This window comes from Nomascus leucogenys, chromosome 23 (assembly GCF_006542625.1).
Source record: "Nomascus leucogenys isolate Asia chromosome 23, Asia_NLE_v1, whole genome shotgun sequence".
NCBI lineage: Eukaryota > Metazoa > Chordata > Mammalia > Primates > Hylobatidae > Nomascus > Nomascus leucogenys.
This window is the reverse complement of record NC_044403.1, coordinates 21,684,860-21,708,922: the sequence shown is the minus strand read 5'-3', so window position 1 is coordinate 21,708,922 and position 24,063 is coordinate 21,684,860. Positions and strand designations below refer to the sequence as shown.

Genomic DNA, 24,063 nt, shown 5'->3' with positions numbered 1-24,063 from the left:
GCCCAAGGCTGCAGTGCAAGTGGTGCAATCACGAGTCTTACTGCAGCCTCAACCTCCCCAGCTTAGGTGATCCTCCCACTTCAGTCTTCCAAGTAGCTGGGACTATAGGTGTGCTGGCAGAGTATTATTTAAAATGCAAACAATAAAGCTGGGTTTTGTGTCTAAAACAGTCTTATTTACATCACAGCAAACCACAACCAGCTACTGTCTTAATTTCTTGCTGAAAAGAAAGGACAGACACTTTTACTTTTCCACTGTTTTATTACAAAAATCAACATTTCATTTGTTACAATTCAGGTTATTTATTGTAATAATCAAAAAAGGGGTTTTATACAAGGTATTTTTATACAGTTTATAATTAAAGCACTTATTTTACAAAAGGAGGGAAGTGAGTAAGTGGACAAGGGCTGACCAAATGTTGGCCATTATAATATAAATACATCCTTGCAAAGCACCATCGTACCAAAGTCGATGAACAAGAAACACCAGTTGACTTTAAGACAATGACGAAGATTAAAGCTTAAGGGAAAAAAAATAAAGGATAAACATCTGAAAGCAGCACCAGATCCTTCACTTGCAAATAAGGCTAGTCCAGTTTAATCTTCTTGGTATCCTCTCTACTTTTTAACATTTTTCCTTACTAACCCATATATTTAATTTCATGTAATATTGGGTTTAATCAGACTTTAAAAATTTTCCCTTTAATACCCATATTTAGGCATTAGATATATAGAATATATATCTATATATAAATATATCTTTATCACCCATCCTGCTTATATTTGATAAAAAACAAAACAACCAAAATGGACAGTTAAGCAAAAGCATGTTGTCTGTAATTCTTTGGTGCTGCTTTCGGGCAAACCCTAAGTGATGGTGGGGTCTGTTTGTTAGGTCTGTACTCTGCTTCTAAGTACAAGAAATCATTTAGTTTGTAATTCTATCTGTAAAGTCATGGAGATTTTTTTCAGCAATAAACTCAACAATTTAAGAATGCTTTATGAAAAAGAAAAACAGCAAAGTTTACCTCAACTGAAAGAGGGTGAGGGTAGAGTCAGCAAGTGATTAACATAAGACTCCACCTTCCACTCCACTCAGGTACAGGCTTTATGAGACGTAGATCAAGTCAGACAATAGCCTGAGAGTGTGAATTCACAATACTTATAATTTAAATTTTTAAAAAATTATAAATGTATAATTTTATACTTGAGGTCCAAAGTCTTCTACCATAAAATGTTGAGAATTTCAAAAGCTAAATTTTGAAACTATTATAAAATGGTGCCATCCCAAAAGTTAGAAGCCACACATACACTACAAGTACTTTCTAAAATCATCTTTCTCTTGGCTCATTTTAGGCTTAAGAAATACCAAATAAAATTAAATTCCTTGGGTTTAAGAATTCTGATAATGTTTTAAACAACACTTGACTATAAGCTTCTTTAGGACTCGGTCAACACTTAGTGTATAGTCTCATCTGTAGATGCCCAAATATTTGTCCACTGCTAACTGGTCAACACACTCATATCCATACTCTAGATAGACTATGGATGCCATATGTAGACTTAAGCACCACACATTCATTAAGAGCTGACATATTTCAGATGTGAAAAGTCCAAGATTTTTGTTTTTGAATCTTGTTGATACGTAATGATAACCAATATGTAATTCCTATGGCATGCAAATCAGTGAAGTGGGATAAAGCTTCCCCTACAAGAAATAAAACAATTCAAAATATGACATTTCTAAGAATCTAATCTAGGCAGCAGCAGCCTGTTTACCGCACAGAAGTAGGCGTGCTTAACGCATACCTCTTCAGTCTCTATTATGACTGCTGGTATCAAGTCACATAAATAAACACACTTCATTAACACACTAGGTAAGCCACAGCTATTGACTCTCCTGGAAGTATTCTTCATTAATAGGGCTTTATAGCAAAAGAAGAAGATGATCCGCCAAAACTGCTACCTAACACAGATGATGGCTATTTTTATACCTTCAATAATGAATGAGTTTCCTTCATATAAATTACTGACTTTAGCGTATTTTTAAATGATAAAGAAATACAACCCTCAAAATCATCTTAAAATTGTACTGCTCAAAGCCCCTTCCCCCAATTACTGGCCTATATTAGATTAAAATGTACTTTAAAGTCTTCATTTCTAAATACCTATCATCTCTGTAGAATAGCTGTTCTCAAATGTACTAAAGAATCAGAGATCTCTTGGTAATGTATCACAAGCTATTTTTATATTAAAATTAAAGTAACTACATAATCTTCTGCTAAACAGACATCTTGTGATATGCTGTAAGAGTGGCAGAAAGTGCCAAAGGCATAATAAAATTTCATGGAAGAAAAATTAATAGTCAGAAAATTCTATCCACCAACTCTCTTTTTTTCCTGTGAATGTGCTATTATCTGACTTAAGCAAATAAAACTCCTTAAGTCACTATTCAGAAGACCACGACTCTGCTGGAGCCAAGTCCAGGCCTTAGTTATAAAAGACCACTTCAATGCAGAATAGCTTACTGTGGTGCACAGAAAGTATGTTATGCTCAAGTTTATTTCTTGGACAATTTTAATCACATCAGTTAGTGCACATATTTTAGGACACATGTTCAAAATAAATACTTTTGCATATAAGGAATCTAATGAAACATTATTCATTTTCCCCCTTGGACAATGAATTTAATATACCAAATTTAAAAATCCCTTTTCTTTTTTCCCCCTAATTTGTGGTCTCATGTTTTTCCTCTCAACTTTTTCAATTACAGCTCGTGTTTAATAATCAATATACAGTTTACTTAAGCTTAACTGTCCATGTAACCTAAGGGTCAATAAATCTTTCCAAATTTGACAATTCTCTCATTAAAAAGTATTCCCAGAAATATTAAGAATCCATCTCATCTACCCCAGAAAGAGAACACTGAGATTAGGCTGAACTGCCTTCAAATAATTTTAAACAAATTGGCACACAAATGAGTATTTTGAAGAAGAGGCCATTGCCATTGCAGTGCAAGCACGTGGACTGAGATCCAACAAGGCAATATTCTTCTTAGTTAATCAGAGTGCAAGTCTCCACATGGGAAGCCCACCAGATCAAGATGCATATTTAAAAATGTAAACATATAGAATTCTCAAATTCTAACTGACACCCAGGTATTGCTAACCTTTCCATCTTCATTTAAGCATCAAGTGCCCTGTGTATCACAGAATCCAAGTTCAATGTCCATTTTGTCTGACACTGTGGGCACTTAGTTCCAGCAATGGGAAGAGTTTACGCTTGTCTGTTTTAGGACTCTGATAGATTTACCATTTGCTTATATGCAAAATCAAGTGCACCTGATTCTTACAGTCTCCAACAATCAGCATTATTCTGAAACCACAATTTTATCTTCAAAAACTTTACTTAGGTATTTTTAAATTGCATGAACAGTTACTTCACCCTTGCCAAAATTCTGATTCCTTTCTTCCACTGTTTTCTCTTGGGCCCTGAAACCCAGAGAGGCCTTGGCAAGACAGAATTAAAAAAGAAAAAAACAAATTCAATAATTAACTGACCAACACCTCTTAAGCTAAAAATACATTAGTTTAAAACCATTCAATTTTAGCAGAGAAGTGCTAGACATGTGTAAAAAGCAGGAAACGAACTTCTGGCAAGGTGGCAGAGCAAGTGCTAGAATCATTTTCCACAGGTCAGCCCTGATAGCTGAAGATGTAGCAGCCCCAGTACCATACATGACAGCAGGTCAGGCAGATCACAAAAGAGGCTTCCATTATTCCCTTCCACCCAAATTCTGACAGCTGAGAAGTTAACAGTTTGCCTTCTCATTTAATCCTCATTGTTAAATTTGTTAAATTATCTTAATCCATAATGGGTAAGAAAGGATCCACATAAAAATATGAGGTGATTACAAGAATAATTTGTGGATAATTTGAAAACAGCCTAACATTCACAGTGGGTAACAGAAAGATATTAAACTCATGTCACACATTAGAAGAGGTATGTATGTAGACATTATTCTGAGAAAAACCAGCCTAAAGAACATGAAAACGTCACAAACTGTTAATATAGTGAAAATTCTAATAAGAAAAAATTCTTTTTAAATAGATTGTCTCTAACCAGAACATATTAAAATGTTTTACTTAGAAAAAAAAAAAAAAATATATATATATATATAAATGATTTCATACTGTGATATATGCTGAAAGTAGTGCAAGGATATATGATTAATTTACAACAAAAACATAATGGTTAATTTTTAATTCTTAAACATTGTCTATATGTGTTGTAAAAAGACATTTTAATGAGCATTAAAACAATCTTGGAAGAAGAGAAATAATATGTCTAACTTTTGATCATTATGCAAAAACAGCAGTCAAATTGAAGAGCTAAGCCTACTGGGGAATGGAGCTAGAAGAAATATTAAAATCAAGTTTAATTTAGAAAATTCCATTTAGTCAATGCTTCAGCTTAAAAAAATCATGGTATCTTAGCAAAATGACTTACCAAGTTGCTGGGGGAGGCAGCAAGGTAAACATACCTAGAGAAAAAAATTCATTTTGACAGAGGTATGGATTCTAAAGGTAGGGACAGAGACTTGCACACACACACAGCTTCATGGCATCTTACCAGAGGGCTGATCTCTCCTACAACAGCAACACCCAGAATGGGTTTTTAGAAATATCTACTTTCCTCACTAACACTGTTGGATTCCTAGAGAAAACAAAGCCCTTCGTCCAAGGTTAGTATTAATTCCTTTTTTTTCCTTTCATCATTTCTTACTTGTTGGCCCTCAAATGTTAGCTAACTGAAGGCTATCTGGCTACATCCATGTATCTATGGTTTGCTGCTCTGAGATGGACTTAATTTTTCTTCTTCCTCTTTTTTATTTTTGGTATCAATAAAGCCCAGATATTCCTGGTCAGTGATGCCTTTATTATTCCTGTTTACTTTGTACTCAGTTGCTTCACTGGGTTTAAGGCATGCTTTGTGTATTTAGTTTGCAAAAATAAAACTTTTAGTACAAATTTTTTTATACAAACTTTTATGGCACAAGCAGCAAATCTGCTGTTTTAAGAAAATATATAAATATCCTTTTCTTCTGTACAAATATCTCCAGTATTCCCTACCCCATTTTATAATTTTAACTGTACACGGTCTGCCTCATCCTTCTTAATAGCTCCCTCCCCCCCTCCAGATCTCAACCGAATTTATATTTACATTTTTACGCTGGAGGCAGTCAGAGGAGGAGGGCCCCTCCTCAGGAGGAGTCTGTACAGGGAGAGGGTGGCGGTGGGTAGAGGTGATGAGAATAGCTCCTCTCTGTGTATGGAGAAGGCGGGCAGCTTTCATAGTTCTCCTCTGCTGACAAGTATTGGCTTCGGGGTGTGGGAGGTGGGGGCACAGGTTCTGAATCATAGTTCAAGTCACTGGTATAGCCCTTGGCTGTTGCCACTGAGGTCATTCTCCGACTAGGAGCATAGTCACTGTCACAAACATCTGTGCTGCAGGGTGTGGTGGGGGGTGCAAAGTGCCGGTAGCTATATGGCCTGTAGCTGGTATAGGGAGAAAATAAAGAGAAGCAGTTAGTTTTACAAAAAAAATGATTTTCCCTCTCAGAATAGAGGTATTAGATGTCAACTACACTACAAAAACAATAAGCTACTGCAATTTAAATTTACACAGACCAAGAGGCAATTTTCAATGAAAGATTCACTGAGGAAGATAGGTACTTTCTTATTTGCAAATAAGAAAGTAGCAAGTGAAAATGAACAGGATGGGAATGCAGAGGTGAATTCAATCTAGCCTCTGGTTGTGCTCTTATATCTTCAAGTTAAACTGTCTCACAGAATAAAAAATGACTATTCAAATTTGTTCTGCAGTTTCACAGCCCACGGGAAGAATGGGTTTTTACATATTTTACACTACTCAAACATGTCAGCATTCCCTCAACATTCTTTACTCCAAAATTAACCTGATGAATAATTAATTTAATGACATCTGAAGTCTTCATTTCTTTCTGCTGTACAATTCTGTACAATCTCTGTACAGTCCAGGCTGGATTTTGGTAGACAGCCTCAGGGGCGTAACTATTCCACTGCTGTTATCTTAGCAAAGGGAAATTGCTGTGGTGCTGTGGTTGGGGAAACGGTTTTCATTCCCTGTGTATAGGTAAGTACCTGTCATAAGAGCAGCTTTAAACATCAAAATGATCAAATTTAAATGCCCATAAAGGGTCAGTGAATTTTCTAATGTATATTTCAGAGGCGTAGTTTATTTCTTACACTTGTTTATCTTTATAAGTGATGTACAGTTGTTAGGTTTGTAGCATTGCTCTAAAGAAAAAGGCATTGGAAAGAGAGAAACATACTAGTGAAAATAAGATCTGACCTAAGTTCTGACTTTTCTGTCATTCCTACTTCTATTTTTAACTTCTTATACCTGTTTATTCTAAATATGGTAAAGCTGATCTTAAATTTATCCCAAAGATTTTTTTCATAAGCTTTCTCATCAAAGTGACTACAAGAGAAGGGGAAAACCAAGTTAAAAACTGATACAATGATTCATAAAACACCTAGTGATACAGAGCACCACAAGATAATATATCCCAGGAACCCAGGATACAAACCATTTGCTATCACTTGGGCTTGCTTCAAAAGAAATGGCTGCCAGATTGTTCACAGTTACAGATCAAACTCCTTGTTCTACTCTGTCTCCCCTTCTTACTACTGCATTTGATTAGTCTTTAAAAAAGAAAGAAAGAAAGAAACCAGCCTGGGCACCATAGCAAGACCCCATCTCTACAAAAAATTTTAAAAAGCTAGCCAGGCGTGGTGACACACACCTGTAGTCCCAGCTACTTGAGTGGCTGAGGCAGGAGGATTGCTTGAGCCTGGGAGGTGGAGACTGCAGTAAGCTGTGATTGTGCCCCTGCACTCCAGCCTGGGTGACAGAGCAAGACCCTGTCTCAAAAAAAATAAATAAATAAAAATAAAAATAAAAAGGCTGCAAGGCTGCCAGAGACCAAAAGTTATGTGACCCACTAAGCGAGTTCTCAAAGGCTTTTACTATCAATACTGACATGATGTCACAGTTTTTGTTTAACTTTTTGTCCAATCAGGTGTCAATCATTGGTGAAATTTCTAAGGTCAACATTTAAAAGTCCAAATACTTCTATTTTCATGAAAAAAAGAAAAAAGAAAAAAAGAAAACAAACTGAATTAATAAAATTTTTTCATGTCCCAGTTTAGACCAAAATCTCAACAAATGATGGAAGTTTTGACTCAGAGGAAACAGAAATTGGGCTTATACGGAAAACAGTTAAGCAAGAATAGTTTTTTATGCAATCGTGTTTATTCTGATGAGTGCCTTATTCAATTTGAATTAAGGACATTACTTTTAAAAAATAAAATTTTGTATCTTTCTCCTTTCTCAATTTTCAGGCTTCTGCTTTTTCTGTTTTGGCTTCCTTGAAGAAGAAACTTGTGGCAGGGAAAGCAACATTACAACAAATCATTAAAACAATCAGTTAGTTCACAGCCAAGGCTATTTCAAACAGTCTTATCTAAACTGAAATGAGAATTCTGAGTGAGATATTTTAAGTGGTTTCCACTTTATTTTTACACATGGGTGAGGTCATATCAGGCCAATTTGACTGAAATGCTAGGAAAGATAATAGAAGATTATCTGGAGAGGATAGAAGATAGAAAAGATTATCTAGAAGATAACAGGCACTTGAGGGATGCCCATAAACCCTGGGCACTTCAGTGTTGAGATAGAAACTCTCAAACTACTGATGGTCTGTTGGTTTTTCAAGGAACATAGAAGTGGAAGCTGATACAACAGTACTTGACCTGCTCAACACACTTTATAGACTCATAAATTAGCAAAAAGGAATAATTTCCTCTTTTTTGGCTTACAAATACACTTTATTTCAATCTTTCTTTATTCCATGCAACGACATGAGAAATCTTTCACTCCAGATTGTAATAGCATGTGCAAGCAATGGCTGAACTTACATTTCTCTCAACTTTTCTAAAATTCTGTGCTCTGAGTATGTTGCTGTTTTAAACTCTCAATTCTATGAACCAATCTTATCCCAATATTTCATTCTTAGAATATCAAGCTATTTTGAAACCAGTCACTTTGGTGGGTAATTCCTCCTTAGAATACTGCCAAAGCCTGAGGCTGTATTTTATTATTCTAAAAGCCAGCATTTGTGATTCTCTTTAAAAAAAAAAAAAAAAAAAAAAAAGTATAGGCTGGGTGTGGTGGCTCACGCCTGTAATCCCAGCACTTTGGGAGGCCAAGGCGGGCAGATCACCTGAGATCAGGAGTTCAAGACCAGCCTGGCCAACATGGTGAAACCACGTTTCTACTAAAAATACAAAAATTAGCTGGGCGTGGTAGCGCAGGCCTGTAATCTCAGCTACTTGAGAGGCTGAGGCAGGAGAATCACTTGAACCTGGGAGGCGGAGGTTGCAGTGAGCTGAGATCATGCCATTACACTCCAGCCTGGGCGACAAGAGTGAAATCCATCTCAAAAAATTTAAAAAAAAGTATAACGTCCTGAAAGGAAAGGATCTGTGGTAGAGGCAATGTCAGTACTACCAAGACAAGATGCCAAATCTCTCTTTGGTGACCATCGTCTACTCATTTGGGGCTACATCAGGTCCACAACTAAAACACTTTCTAATAAATACTGCACCTTATTTTAGAGGAGGATGTGTATTACCTGTATGACCTATGAGTGGAAGGACTGTTTGAAGAATATCCAAATTCCATAGTGTAATGTGATCGCTCTGTGGCTGGGGATGGTGGAGGGTTCAAAATCTAAAAGAAAAAATAATTAAAATAACAACATAGAAACGATTCGACTTTCTTTCAACTTTTCTTCCTTTGTCTCTATTAGTGTTTTTTTACAATACACTATTAGCACAATTCTTCTTTTCCAAAGAATTCACCTCAAACAGTACTTTGGGATCATGGCTTCCTCATTCCCTAAGACCTCATCATGGCTAAAAAGTGCAAAGTGACAAAAACTAAAATCTGTAATCTAAAAATCATTGGTCAGCACATCTAGGTCATGGTTATTTAAAATTGTAAATATTTAGAGAAAAATTATTGATTTAGGAGAAATTCCAGGTGTGCTTCCTCTTTTGGGAAGTCATAAAATGAAGGCCCTAATCCCTCAAGAGGTACCATTCAGTAGTTCTACTTTTACTTGAAATGTGAAATTAATGCCCAATGCTTTCAAATATTCTGGTTATTACACAGTAACTTAAAAGATTTATAAGCATGGAGGGTAGTGTGTGGTAAATCCTTTGAGCCTTTTATGCCTAAATTTTACATTCAAAAACTACTTTTACATTACTATCACCAATCACCCACATTTAAATGAGTTAAAAAATCTAAGATCTCATGTATGTTGCATTCAAAGGAAAACAGACTACTTACTGCAGGGAAGTAAGTGCCTTTGGTGCTTGAAGAACTACTTGATGATGCTCCTGTAACATGGGCTCGGTCATAGGGGGGTCCACTGCTTCCCCCCATGATACTGAGGGAGCTGATCATTGATTTACCTCGAGACATTCCTAAAATAAAAGGAGGTTAAAAACTGAAGATGAGTAAGATCTATAAAAATGTTATCAAGCAATGTTATTCAACAGTAGGATTACAAATATCAACAGTCAAGTAGTCTGATTTTAAAATAACTTACACTCTTTTCCTATAATTGAAAACATTTAATGGAGAAAGGAAATGAACGTTCTCTAGAAGTCAATGCTTCCATTGAAAGAGCTGGCCTAGAACAAGGCCAAGAATAGCTCCCACCTTCTCCCTCTCCTGGTAGAAGCAGCTATTTAAAATAAGGGCTTTTCAACCTCTTGGAGGATTTGAAAGGATTGTAAAGGGTAGAGGTTGTGAGGCAGGGCATATTAAATACCAGACTTGCTCAAAAGAAAACAAAAAAAAACATTTTTAGGGCACAAACAACAAATGAAAGAATATTTCTTCATCTAATGAATATAAATGTTGCTAGAATCAAAACTACCAGTGCTAAAGAAGAACTTCTATTTTTTTCCAAGAAGCTTCCCAAATTCCACTAACTGAAAATAGGTATGGCAACAAAGAAACATTACCATTAACAGTTTAAAAACCATGTTTGTCTACTTAAGAGCTACACCCATAGTAAGTTCCTATTTTCAGAGGGTTTTTGCAAGGCACCGCCTTTTCCATATTCATTAAAAGGAAGGCTTCTTTTAACTAAGGGCACCAAAAAACATTAAAAAGAACACCAGTTCCCTAGAGCAACACGGCCTACCCAAGTGTAAAACTTCTGGCTACTCAGCTATGCCTAAACTAGCCCTTTGTCCCCTGTTAGCACATGAAGTCAGGAGAAAACATAAGACATATTCCGGCCAGGTGCGGTGGCTCACGCCTGTAATCCCAGCACTTTGGGAGGCCGAGGCGGGCAGATCACGAGGTCAGGAGATCGAGACCATCCTGGCTAACACGGTGAAACCCCGTCTCTACTAAAAAAATACAAAAAATTAGCCGGGCGAGGTGGTGGGCGCCTGTAGTCCCAGCTACTCGGGAGGCTGAGGCAGGAGAATGGCATGAACCACGGGGGGCGGAGCCTGCAGTGAGCCAAGATCGTGCCACTGCACTCCAGCCTGGGCGACAGCGAGACTCTGTCTCAAAAAAAAAAAAAAAAAAAAAAAAAAGAAGACATATTCCTCCCTTCTATCATCCAGCTATTTACAAATCTTTGTTGGCTGAAGGGAATCTTATATAATTTTTGGCCTCCTTTTATTCATGGGCTCCATAGTACTAGAGTTCCCTGGTGATGAACTTAACCTGTGGTTTACAACCCTTTCACCAAATGACTGGCTGATTCACCTTCCGTAGCATGCATCCAGAATTGCAGTCAGAGAGGCTTAGAGCTTGCATATGTATTTGTTTTATATGCTCTGACAATTTCTACCAAACCATATCTAAGGCCTTCTGTGTAAAGAGAAGGTGCTAATAGTACAAAAGAACATTTGTTCTTATAATTGTTTAAACTCAGAGTAATATGGTTTCAAACAGACTCTAGGTAGTATTCTTTTCCACAATGGAAGCCTGGCAGTCTTGCAGGACCAAAGACTTGATTCTCAATGGATCCATCCTGACTCACCTGGAAGAGATCCTGACAAAGAACTTGGGTGTGGCACATAACCAAGAGGCACAGAAGCTGGTCCATGAACTACATAGTCATTAGTCATAGTTTCCCCATCTCCCTTCATACGTGGACACAACATCCTCTGGCAGATAAAGTATATAGTTCCAGACACAAAAATGGTGACAATTACACCAATAACAGAACCAACTGTATTGGTGGCCTGTGGTGCTGGTTCTTCAGTTGGATCTACAATGAAGAATGCATTATGGTTATTTAATAGAAAAACAACTGTATATTCAAAATAGTAATCAAAAGAGGGCTTGCTAATAGGATGTGAAGCTATAAGCCTAATGAAGATAATTCATAAACACTTTTCTTTTTTATGAATACATACGCACCATGCCCCGAGGACATATGGGATAAATGTCATCATTAGGAATCAAAATGAACTACCCTTAAGTGAAGACAGAAATAAAACAATAGGCTGGAAAGTGTAATTGTAAACTGATAGAAACAAAGATGGTAAATGAAGTACAGATTTAAACACCATTAAGAAGCTTTAAATAAATAAACAGATAAAATCCATTCTACTTCATTCTATATACCATACAAATGACCAAGGTTATTCCAAGATTTCGGGAAAAAATTTATGACCAGAAGGGATAAACCTAGAAAGGTCATCAAATGTTTTACCTGGAATGGTGAAGAAGCCAAAATCAGCTCTGAGCACATGTTAGATTTTAGATTTGAATAGTGACATTTAGGCCTGATGAATGAAAACTGGAAGCTAAAGATGAGCCTCAGCTCTCAAATCCCCTATGCTGCTGGCCTTCAGGCTGTCTAGTTGCCTGAGACCAAGGAACATAAGGTCTTTAATACCTGATTACTGGAGGACCCACAAAGAAAGGCCAGACTGCCAGAATGAGGACATTGCCCCAGGGATTCACCTTCCCTGGATCCCTGAGCTACCTGAGGCTTTAAGAAGCAGAGGGCATCAATATCAGAGGTAGAGGGAAAGTGAGCTTATTGAAATTAGAGCATTACTGTTTCTATTCAGAGGGAAAATTCTTCCATTCTGAACAGTTAAAATTTTATCTCACAGTTGCAGATCCTTTAAAAAACTTCCTCCTGTTTCATCTTACCTCAAATCTCCCATCCATATAGCTAAACTCATCCTCTGACAGATTACATGAAAGAAATGCGTGAAAATGACATCTCTAAGTTACATAATATGTAGGGATTATCATTTACAAATTTAGTCTGTGGAATGTGAGGCATAGACTCTTTTTAGTCCTTGAGAACAACCGTCTCATCTTTTCATTCCTTTTTAGTGCCCTAACATTCCTTTGCAATGCCAAGCTTCAGGAAAGAAAAGTTCACATTCACTACCCTCAATTCCTAGTCTCTGTGTCACACCATAAACTCCCTGAAATCAGACTTCCACCCTCACCACTGCACTGAAACTTTTCTGGCAACAGTCAAAGCTCTACTATTTGCCATATTCAATATATTCTTCATTTCACTAACCTCTTTACACAATACTGCTGGCTCCTGTTTTCTCTTTAAAAAACGTCTGATCAATATCCTTCCAAGATACCACTCTCTTAATTTTACTATTTCTGATTATTCTTTCTCTGCTTCCTTTGTTGGCTTCATTCTCTTCTGCCTGCATCTTAAGGGCAGGTGCTTCCCAGAGAGATTTCTATCTATCACCTACTATTTTCCTCCTCTGCTTACTGTCCTGGGAGATTCTATCTACTGTCACAGCTTTCATTATTATCAATAAACTAAACAACACCAAATCTCTCTTCTGAGCCACAGTTCCTTATAATCAACTTCCTGAAGATCAAGAGCTTCAGTGGGATATTCCATGAGTATCTCTCAGGCAACATATCACAAACTGAACTCATTGTCACCATGATCAGTCATTTCTCCTAGATTCCAGGGGTAAAGAGACCATAAATGAAGTCATCTAGAATAAGAAAATAAAAAGTGATGGGGCTTGTGGCAAAGTACACACCTGCCTAAAGGCATTTAACGTAAATTAAACATCACATCAATCAAACATTACATCTGCAGCCAAGATGTGGTATGATACTTTGGTTTCCAGTTCCTGCTATATATCCCATTTAATGACTCCAGTCACTCAATGAGGTACCTGTGGGTCAACTTAAACTTATCAACTATATCTAAGTGTTACCAATTCCTCTTTATTCTACTTCTGAAACAACTCCGAAATCTGTTCTCTCCCTGCCACCCCCACTCCTCCTCCTCATTTAGGAGATAGAGATTTAGATCTTTATCATCTTCTGCCTAAACTCTAATCACTTCCTTTTCAAATTACAGGCTTCGTAAATGGTGAGAATGATTTAGTGGGTTACAACCAGCTTTGAAAAATAAAACAGAAAACGTCAGAAAGCATTCTATATAATATGAGTAAATATTTAAGTGTTGTGTGACATCTTTTTAAATGCATGAGCTCACATCTCTGTATTCCTCTTGATGCGATCAAAAGAATTTTGAAAGCAATCAATCTAACAGATTTCCCTGCCTATAAGCTTATCACCTCCAACCCACTGGCTTTACAACTTCTGCATTGCTTGACCATGCTAGTCTTTTTCTTGAAATTTTCAGTGACTCTCCACTCTCCATTGTTAATATTGTCTAGGCTCTTTAGAAGAAAAGTATAGTCCTCCATGATTGTACCTTTACCTATGTTATCTCTTGCTGACACCCCTCAACAGAGCATGTATTTTGGCAGTCCCATTACATGGAGTTTCCCAAAGGTGCCTGTTTCACTCTTTTCTGCTTTTGAATAGTATACTCCCTCTGCCAAAATTGCAATTTCGCCACTTATCTACATGATGAACGCTATTCATTGATCAACACCCAGTCTTTTTTTTTTTTTTTTGAGACGGAGTCTCGCCCTGTCGTCCAGGCTGGAGTACAATGGCACGATCTCGGCTCACTGCAACCTCCACCTCCTGGGTTCAAACGATTCTCTTGCCTCAGCCTCCTGAGTAGCTGGGATTACAGGAGCGCGCCACCACGCCCAGCTAATTTTTGTATTTTTAGTAGAGACGGGGTTTCACCAGGTTGGCCAGGCTGGTCTCGAACTCCTGACCTCGTGATCCGCCCACATTGGCCTCCCAAAGTGCTGGGATTACAGGTGTGAGCCACCATGCCCGGCTGATTTCTATGTATCTAAATGATTTGAGAATTTTGTGACTTTGGTTATAGTAAAATAATATTTACTCTTTTCTAGTGCTTTATTAAATGTTCTGTGAAGATTTCTGTGCATAAGAAAACTGCTATGTTTAAAGAATTACTGAAAGCAAATCATAAAAAAACCTTCGCACAAATAATTAGCCTAATATTAATACTTATTACTTAGAAGGGAAATCTCGATAAGTAAACCTCACACATAAGAAAAAAATGGTTTAAATTCTCTGTTAAGAGTAATTTATAGATCTCAGTCCTACTTACAACAATCCAGTTCATCTGACTTGTCACTGCAATCCACATTATGATCACACTTCTTGTGCTTTCCAATGCACTGACCATTGGCACAGCGGAATTGATCAATTAAACAAAGCACTGGAAAAAAAACATAAATAGTTTTCTTATTTTTAGTATCATGTAACGTCAAATTCTGGCAAGAATCAAAAGGTGCTTTCTGAGTACAAATGAAAAACAAATTAGACTTTTAGCTGTAACTTAAATATTATTCTCTGGAGTTCCATTGGTTGAGAGAGGGAAAAAAAGAGTGGGAGAAAAAAATCCAGCAGGAAATTTCCTATTTTATTCTCTTTTTTTTTGAGACGGAGTCTCGCTCTGTTGACCAGGCTGGAGTGCAGTGGCGCAATCTTGGCTCACTGCAAGCTCTGCCTCCCGTGTTCACGCCATTCTCCTGCCTCAGCCTCCCAAGTAGCTGGGACTACAGGTGTCTGCTACCACGCCCGGCTAATTTTTTGTGTTTTTAGTAGAGATGGGGTTTCACTGTGTTAGCCAGGATGGTCTCGATCTCCTGACCTCGTGATCTGCCCGCCTCGGCCTCCCAAAGTGCTGGGATTACAGGCGTGAGCCACCGCGCCCGGCTTATTCTTTACATTAAATTCCCTCTTTCACTAAAGAATTCTAGAGAACTTGGCTGGGTTGTTTTTACCATGGGAAAAGTTAGTAAGGGAAAGTGAAGAATATATAATATGTTAGAGCACAATTAATAAATCCACTAATTCAGAGCTCATTGACAACAGGAACTTTTTTTTTTATACTGAAGCCCTAATATATTTTAGTTTCATTTCTCAATTTTCAAAGCTTATTAATTTGTATAAATCTTACGCATATGAAGTGAATTAAAACAGTAATATGGAACATGTCACTATGATCAGAAGTGATATAGTCATACGTACTTGAAAAACCCCAACTGACACTAAGCCAAGTAACACTGAATTTTAAACAAGTGAATGGGAAAAAAGGATTGCATGCTGAGGCACTGAGGAATTCTGGATACCTTCACAGTTCTTCTCATCTGATTTGTCCTGGCAGTTTGCATCTCCATTGCATCGGAGGGCACCATCAATACACTGCCCACTGGCACACTGGAACTGGGACTCTGAGCATACAGGACAATTGAGTTCATCACTGTGGTCTTCACATTCAGTAAATCCATCACACCGCCAAGCCACAGGGATACAGTCAATTTCCCCCGTGAAACAAGTAAACTGCTGAGGAGAACATGTTGGAGGTTCTTCAAATGAACAAGGAGAAGGGGAGTGACAAAAACACAATCATGGTCACACAGAAGTACAAACACATACCTGAGTGAAGCTCATTTAATAATTAACATACACAAAATACTTTACAATAAATATGATTTATAACTATCTCATCTATTCAAAGAAGAAATAAAGGTTTTCACATTACTTCCTTTACATTCACTATAAACTTTTGCCTGCAAAACTATAAGGCGAAAGTTTTCTCATATATTGTAATCCAAAACAGGATTATAATATTTGCAATGCATTACAATCTCACACATAACCTAGGAATAATCACTATAATTACCAAAGATTTTAAAGTTAGCCTAGCATTCAAAAGTTTTCTAGCTCTAAGCTTCTCAAAGGATAGTCCATGAACCTTTAGGCGTTCCTGAGACCTCTTTCAGGGGACCCACTAGGTAAAAACTATTTTTATAATAACATTAAGATGTCATTGCTTTTTTTTGGCTATGTTTGCACTGATGCTACAAAAGGAATAGTGAATAAAACTTGGTACCTTAGCAGACTCAGGCAAATGACAACAAACTTTATTAGTAATCACTGTACTATACACAGCCACACGTGCACAGTTTAAACAAACACACAAAAAGACCAACTTAAGAATGTTATTGATGAATCAATAAAAAATTATATTAAAATCAACCCAAGTGTATGCTTCTTTATTATTCTGATCAATCAAATGGCAATTATGCATAAAGCTCATGTTGCAAACCTAAGCATGGTAGTTTCTAATGGGAAAGCATTTGTTTTGAATTGTAAATGCAACTCAAAATGGAATGTCATTTTTACCTGAAAGAATGACTGACAGGTAAATTATACAGTAGTTATTTACACTTGTCTGTTAGTGAATTATCTAGAGAACCCATAACCTTATGATATGACCAGAGGTCAGAAAACCCTGTAACTTTACAACAGAGAATATTGTAGATTACAGGTGAATATTTTACATGGGGAATTTTAGGGATTATTTAATAGGAGCCTATTATGTATTCAGCACTATACTATCTATATTGTATGGAGAATTAAAGTAGATAAAATATATCCATGTCCTTAAAGCAGTTTGAATTTGGTTGGGGACAGAAAGAAACTAATAAACATAAAACAAAGGACACTACTTTGAACTGCATGTCATGCAAACTGTGTGATATAGTTTGGATATTTGTCCCCCCAAATCTCATGTTGAAATGTAATCCCCAGTGTTGGAAGTGAGGCCTGGTGGGAAGCGTTTGGATCATGGGGGTAGATCCCTCATGCCTTGGTGCTATCCTCCTGATAGTAAATGAATTCTTGGGAGACCTGGTTGTTTAAAAGTGTGTGGCACTCCCTCTAGCCTACTCTCTCTCTTGCTGCCTCTTTTGCCATGTGACCTGCCTGCGCACTCTTCACTCCGGCCATCAAAGTTTCCTGAGGCCTATCCAGAAGCTAAGCAATACAGCCGGCAGAACCATGAGCCAATTAAACTTTGTCTTTATAAGTTACCCAGCCTCCGGTATTTCTTTATAGCAATGCAAGAATGGCCTAATACACAGTTGTATACATCTGTCAAAACTCATTTTAATACATACATTAAAAATAACTGCTAAATGTGCAAGCAAGAAAAAAGGCCCTTTAAAAGATATTTTCAAATTGGAAGATGAGATCCTTGACTCAGTTTTATCCATGTTATCATTAACATAAAGAGAAATGTTTCTAGGATTTGCCTCACTTAAAGTAACAGTCTAGCACCCTGATAGGGAAACACATGCTATTTTTTTTTTTGGTGGGGGGGGGGGGGAAGTAACCATAAAACTTACCAATTTAACCACTTTAAAGTGCATAGCTCAATGACATTAAGTACATTCACATTATTGTGCAATCCCTATTTTTAAAAATTTCAAGTACCAGAGCTTAACTTTTTGTACACATCTGATTTCCCTGACTATGCTGTATGCTATCTCAAAGATCTTCAAATCCCCTACAGTCCAAGCACAGGGCCCATAGCTGCTGCTGAATACATGCATTATTTATTTTTAGAAAAACTTATAGTTTGAAGAATAAAATTTACTTGTAATCCCACCCACCCGATCAATAATTTTTATATGTTGAATGCATATTCTCTTTCAGTATTTGTTTACAGAAATATATATTTTATGTACTTGTCATTTTGGCAACATTTTTACATCAACTTCATGATTATAACATTTAATAGCTGTATAAACTCAGTTATTTTACTTAATAATTTCTCATACCATTAGAAATTCGTTTAAAAATTTCTGCCACTGTAGATAATAGTATGATGTAGTCTTTTTCCTTCAGCTGAATTAACTTAGAATTATCCCCAAAAGGAGGATATCTGAATTAAGGGTATGAATACTATTATGGTGCCTGATACCATCATACTATAATTTAACAAAGGAATGTTATCTATTTGTTATACCCACTAAGTGATTAAACCAATTTTACTACAACAGTATCACTATACTCAGTGATATCTTTTAAAAAATCCTTTTTTACTAGATAAAGAAGCAATGGGAATTTGCTGATGGATCTGAACAAAAGAATATTCTTTCCATCAGACACATTCCCAACAATGACATATAAACTTAGAGAATCTAGAATTTAGTGGAGAGAGATTACAGGAGGTAGAATTAATTTATTTTGTTACCTTTTGGGAGGGGGGAGGCTACTTTAGTATTAGGAAGCATACTCATTCACAGGCTGAAAAGTGTGGTAATATATACGCAATGAAATACTATTCAGTCAAAAAAAGTAGGAAATCCTGTCATTTGCAACAACACAGATGAACTTGGAAGACATCCTGTTAAGTGAAATAAGCTAGGCATAGAAACACAAATACTACATGATCTCACTTATATGTGGAGTGTAAAAAAGTCAAAGAAACAGAGTAAAATGATGATTATGAGGCTGGGCAGGGTGGCAGAGAAGAATAACAGAAAAGCCTAGTATAGTACAAATGAATGGAATACAAGTAACCAATTAAGTTAGCAGACAGAGCAACTTCAATGCCTAGTCATAGAAGTCTAGGCTTAAGATATGGAATATGTTTGCATTTAAGGTTGCACGAGAAAATTACAGCATATTTACCTCCACATGATAGCTCATCTTGAAGCAGAACCAGGTGCATTGGACAAGAACACCTTGTAGTACCATCCCCCTTTACAAGACAAATATGTGAACAGCCACCATTATCCTGGGCACAAGGGTGCTGTCCTGCAAAGAGAAGAGAAGAGGTGAGGATGGGGAGAGGAGGGGGAGTGGAGGGGGAGTGGGGGGGAGAGGAGGGGGAGTGGAGGGGAGAGAAGTGGGAGAGAAGAGAAAAAGGGACAACCCTGTCAAAACTATTTATGAAAATCAAATGTATAATCAGCTTGGACTTTTTTTTTTTTATTATTATTATTATTATTATTTTGAGACAGTCTTGCTCTGTAGCTCAGGCTGGAGTACAGTGGTGTGGGGGGAGTCTTGCTCTGTAGCTCAGGCTGGTGTGATCTTGGCTCACTGCCAACTCTGCTTCCCAGGTTCAAGTGCTTCTCCTGCCTCAGCCTCCCAGGTAGCTGGGATTGCAGGTGAGCGCCACCACATCTGGCCAATTTTTCTGTTTTTAGTAAAGATGGAATTTCACCACCAGGCTGGTCCAGCTTGGACTTTTATTTCCACACAATATGATTCTTCACTCAATCTCTACACAACCTACAAGAAACTACTTCCATCTAACCACTGTCTTCATATATTTATATATAAAATATTTTAAGGTAATGGTAAAGCTCACGTTAATTTTTGTGAATATGAAAAAATGTTTACTGAAACTAAAAAATTGCTAGGGAGAGGTTGGGTGCAGTGGCTCACGCCTGTAATCCCAGCACTTTGGGAAGCTGAGGCAGGCGGATTGCCTGAGCTCAGGAGTTCGAGACCAGCCTGGGCAACACAGTGAAACCCCGTCTCTACTAAAATACAAAAGAAATTAGCTGGGTGTGGTGGTATGCACCTGTAATCCCAGCTACTCGGGAGGCTGAGGCATAAGAATTGCTTGAACCCAGGAGGCGGAGGTTACAATGAGCCAAGATAGTGCCACTGCACTCCAGCCTAGGTGGCAGAGCAAGACTCCATCTCTACAAAAAACAACAACAAAAAAATTGCTAGGGAGAATGCTGAAACTTGAGTATTATTCTATTTAAAATATAAGAATTCTCCTATATTAAGATTTTTAACTCAGAAAATCCGTATTTCTGAAAGACGATTTCAGTCAAAAAGTGTATCTTAATGAGGAATCCATTGAGAATTAAAGAGTTATTAGAAGAAAAAAACTTAAAAGGCACATGTAACAGAACAATTCAGAAACAAAATTATTTGGTCAACTGCAAAAGGTAACTTGTAATACTATAAATGTCTAACTTCCTTATACATGGGCTAAGTAAAGAAACCACTAGGCAACTTTTCAAAGTCTGTTTCACAAGTTGTATTTTTAAAGAATCATTGTTTGGAATTTTCTGTTTAGCCTGTATTAAAAGCAACTTGACATCTGTCGTCACAAAATATGAACATCTAATATAAGCCACCATTTATTATTTGACTCTTTTCCACAATAACATTGGTTCTGCTTCAGTTTGTGTTGATGAGACTGAGGGAGTCAGCTATCTACAAATGAGCATACTGTCCAAAATAGACATCACACATTATATAGAATATACAGCCTATGTAGCAGTGTTTCTCAACCTTTAATTCCATGACATTTTTGATAAAAATCCCATTCTCTTTAATATTAGAAATTTGAAAAAATGATTTACCTAATATACAATCATATTTAAATAGTTACTAAATAAAACCTCTTGAAATTCTGAAAATCTTGAGATTTTCTGTAATAAAATATTCATATATCGACTAAATAAATAACTTAGGTATATCATTATCATATTTATATTAAATGTTCAGCCTGAGCTACAAGTCATACCATAAAATAACAATTTTTAACTTTCTAATTCTCAAATACTTGTAACTTTACTTCTAAATTCACGAACTGTACCAACATAATGAACACTTGTACAGGGCTACTCCTGTTTCTTCACTCTCCTTTCATGCTTAAATTCAATTTAAAAGCACTGAGCTGAGAAGTTACAGAATTTCAATAATTATCTCTCTCGTACTCAATTTAACATTGGCATTCCTGGTACCACCATGTAAGATGGACAGTAGTGATTGCTAGAAGGGCACTTTTAAAAAAATGTTTTGCATATATAAACTCATTTATTCCTGTCTATTATTAGGGTAATTTTGATGACAGATATGAATTAAGAACTAGGCCAAGATGACTAGCCATTTTCAAAAAAAATAAGAAAATATTTCTGGCTACTTTTCTTTTTTTCCTGGGGCTCATGGAGATGGCTATTTTTCCAAGCTGGGAATTGAAATATTTATCCAAATGGGGGGAAAAAAAACCAAGCACCTACTGATTAAACAGTCTTCTCTACGTTTACACACTAATTTTTAGTTTGTTTTGCGTAAGAATAAGATTAACCCATTATAACTATATTCGTCATTATATAATTTTTACTTTTTTTCAAGCTATGGGGGAAGTATAGAGAGGGAAGAAAAGAAATAGATGCTTTATGTTATCAGTATTCTCAAAGGAATTGAAGGAGAGAAAAACAAGGCATGATAAGCAGTCATTGTTGTACCAGGAAATATTCTTTCTTAACAGGCAAGACCCATGCCTTTCCCCCATTTCTGGTTTATGAGATTATGTTTAATTTGGAAAAGCTCCCGGGTAAGGTTGACACGAGGCTTTAAAAGCATGAAGAGGCTGGGTGTGGTGGATCACACCTATAATCCCAGCACTTTGGGAGGCCAAGGTGGGCGGATCACTTGAGGTCAGGAGCTCGAGACCAGCCTGGACAACATGGTGAAACCCTGCTTCTACTAAAAATTTAAAAAAAAAAAGAAAAAATTAGCGAGGCATGGTGGCATGAACCTGTCATCCCAGCTACTCTGGAGGCTGAGGCATGAAAATCGCTTGAACCCGGGAGGCAGAGGCTGCAGTGAGCCAAGATCGTTGACACTGCACTCCAGCCTGGGTGACAGAGCGAGACTCTGTCTCCAAAAAAAAAAGCATGAAGAGTTAAAAAAAAAAAATGGCAAAACTAAAAGTGCAGTCTTAAAAGTCTTAAAGGAAACAGAGTTTAAAAATACACAAAAGTACATATTGATTTATTATAACACATGATTCCTCCAATTAGCTTTATCCCATTAACACTTACTGTATTCTTGAAGGTTCAGCTCCTTTACTGCATGAATGTCACTCAGCTGGGCAATTCGAGCTTGGACTTTGGTTCTACCCTCTCGACCTGTCATGTCAATTTTTTCAATCATTTGCTGCTGTTTATCAATCCAATAGAGCCAGTTTTCAAACACAGTAAGTCCCACAGGCTGCAAGATATTGGAGTCTTCTAAAACTATCCGGTTAGCACCTTGGAAAAGGAGAAAATTCAACAGAAATGACTCATGTGGGTCAAGTCATACTTTTGGTAATTATTTACTGACTACCAGTTAGATTCTACAGGTATAGAAAAGAAAAAAATAACAAGATCTCTACCACAAAACTTAAAAATCATGCTAAGACATACACTAGAAAACAGCTAATAAACTAGTTATTAATATGCAATCAAGAGCAAGTAAGTGCCCAATATGCAGTAAATATTCTAGTTCATAGAAATGTAGAAAAGAACTTAGAACAGTAGTTTGAAAAACCCTAACTTATATATACAACAGATAAAAATGGCACTTCTCTGGAGGAGCAGTGGTGGTGGACCCGGAGTTCTGAGTATACCTGAGGCATCTATGAAGAACAGCTTCACTCTCACCCCACCTAGCTTCTCAGAACACAATTAGAAAAAATGACTGACTCACCCCAAGGTAAGAATTATTTCTAATCATCTCAGACATAGAGCCATCCAGACTCTGAGGAGGCAACTTCTGCTATTGTTGCACAGTGAGAAAGTTCTTTTATACAGTGGGCTAAAATCTGTGTTCATATCCCCTGCCCTGCTTTATTCATAGTTTCTCCCTCACTCAAAAAGAAAAAATACACTCATTCCTTCTTTTTCATAACAGTCCTTCAAATATTTATAGAAAGTTCATGGCTCCTAAGTCATGAGTTCAGTCAAACAAAGACATTAGCTGATATTTTGGAAGTATCAAGGAAAGTTCCAGGAAAGAGGCAAGCATAATGCCAACTTTTTAATAAATGAAGAAAAGTGGGGAGATATTCCAGATGAGAAGTCAACATTCAGATGGTAGGCTAAGCACAAGTTTACTTATATATTCTCTCCTAAAACTCTACTAACATGGTGATTTAAAAAATTTTAGGCCAGGTGCAGTGGCACACACCTGTAATCTTAGTAATCTGGGAGGCTGAGGCAGGAGGATCACGTGAGCCTAGGAGTTCGAGATCAGCCTGGACAACATGGCAAAATGCCATCTCTACAAAAAATATAAAAATCAGCCAGGCATGGTGGCATGCGCCTATAGTCCAGGTACTCAGGAGGCTGAGGTGGGAGAATTCCTTGAGCCAGGGAGGTCAAGGCTATAGTGAGCCAAGATCACACTGCACTGCAGCCTGGGTGACAGAGCGAGACCCTGTCTCAGGGGAAAAAAAAAGAAAGAAATAAATAAAAAGAAAATAATTTTTAAGGTATAAACCCATAAGGACAAAGAAGGCAGAAGAACAGAAGAGAGCAGGAAAGTGATATAAATTTTGGAAGCTGGAGAATAGATAGACCAGGGATAATGACACAGTAGCCCAGAGAAAGCTAAATGCCTACAGCCAGTGAAGCTAACAATGAAATCGATTAGCTCAGCAAGTAGAAGCACCAGGTATTTTAGAGTGGAACAAAGGTTGGAGTTATGTGGCTGGGGCTGAAAGAGAAGTACTAACTGAAAATATGTGTAAGAAGTTACACAGCAATGTTCTCAGTATTTTTAAGCCTCATACTAAATATAAACAGCTAAGGATCACCAAATATTTAAAGACAACCTCTATCTTTAAATTTGAAGCCCAAGACAAACACAACAAAGGAACTTGGAGAAAAAGACACAAAAGCAGAAGAAAACAAATAAATACAAATTA

General features: G+C 37.1%; 1 protein-coding gene across 1 annotated transcript in view; it reads right to left on the bottom strand.

The window, feature by feature from the left end:
• Positions 1–241: 241 nt before the first annotated feature.
• LRP6 (LDL receptor related protein 6) overlaps positions 242–24,063 on the bottom strand; it is a 155,779-nt gene continuing 131,957 nt past the window's right edge. Inside the window, exons 16-23 of the mRNA XM_003265508.4 lie at positions 22,196–22,405; positions 19,029–19,154; positions 15,677–15,913; positions 14,650–14,760; positions 11,179–11,409; positions 9,459–9,595; positions 8,737–8,834; positions 242–5,557 (exon numbers count right to left, since the gene is read on the bottom strand). Coding sequence (XP_003265556.1) covers positions 5,263–5,557; positions 8,737–8,834; positions 9,459–9,595; positions 11,179–11,409; positions 14,650–14,760; positions 15,677–15,913; positions 19,029–19,154; positions 22,196–22,405 — 1,445 coding nt within the window. The 3' untranslated portion in view covers positions 242–5,262. The remainder of the gene's footprint in view (positions 5,558–8,736; positions 8,835–9,458; positions 9,596–11,178; positions 11,410–14,649; positions 14,761–15,676; positions 15,914–19,028; positions 19,155–22,195; positions 22,406–24,063) is intronic.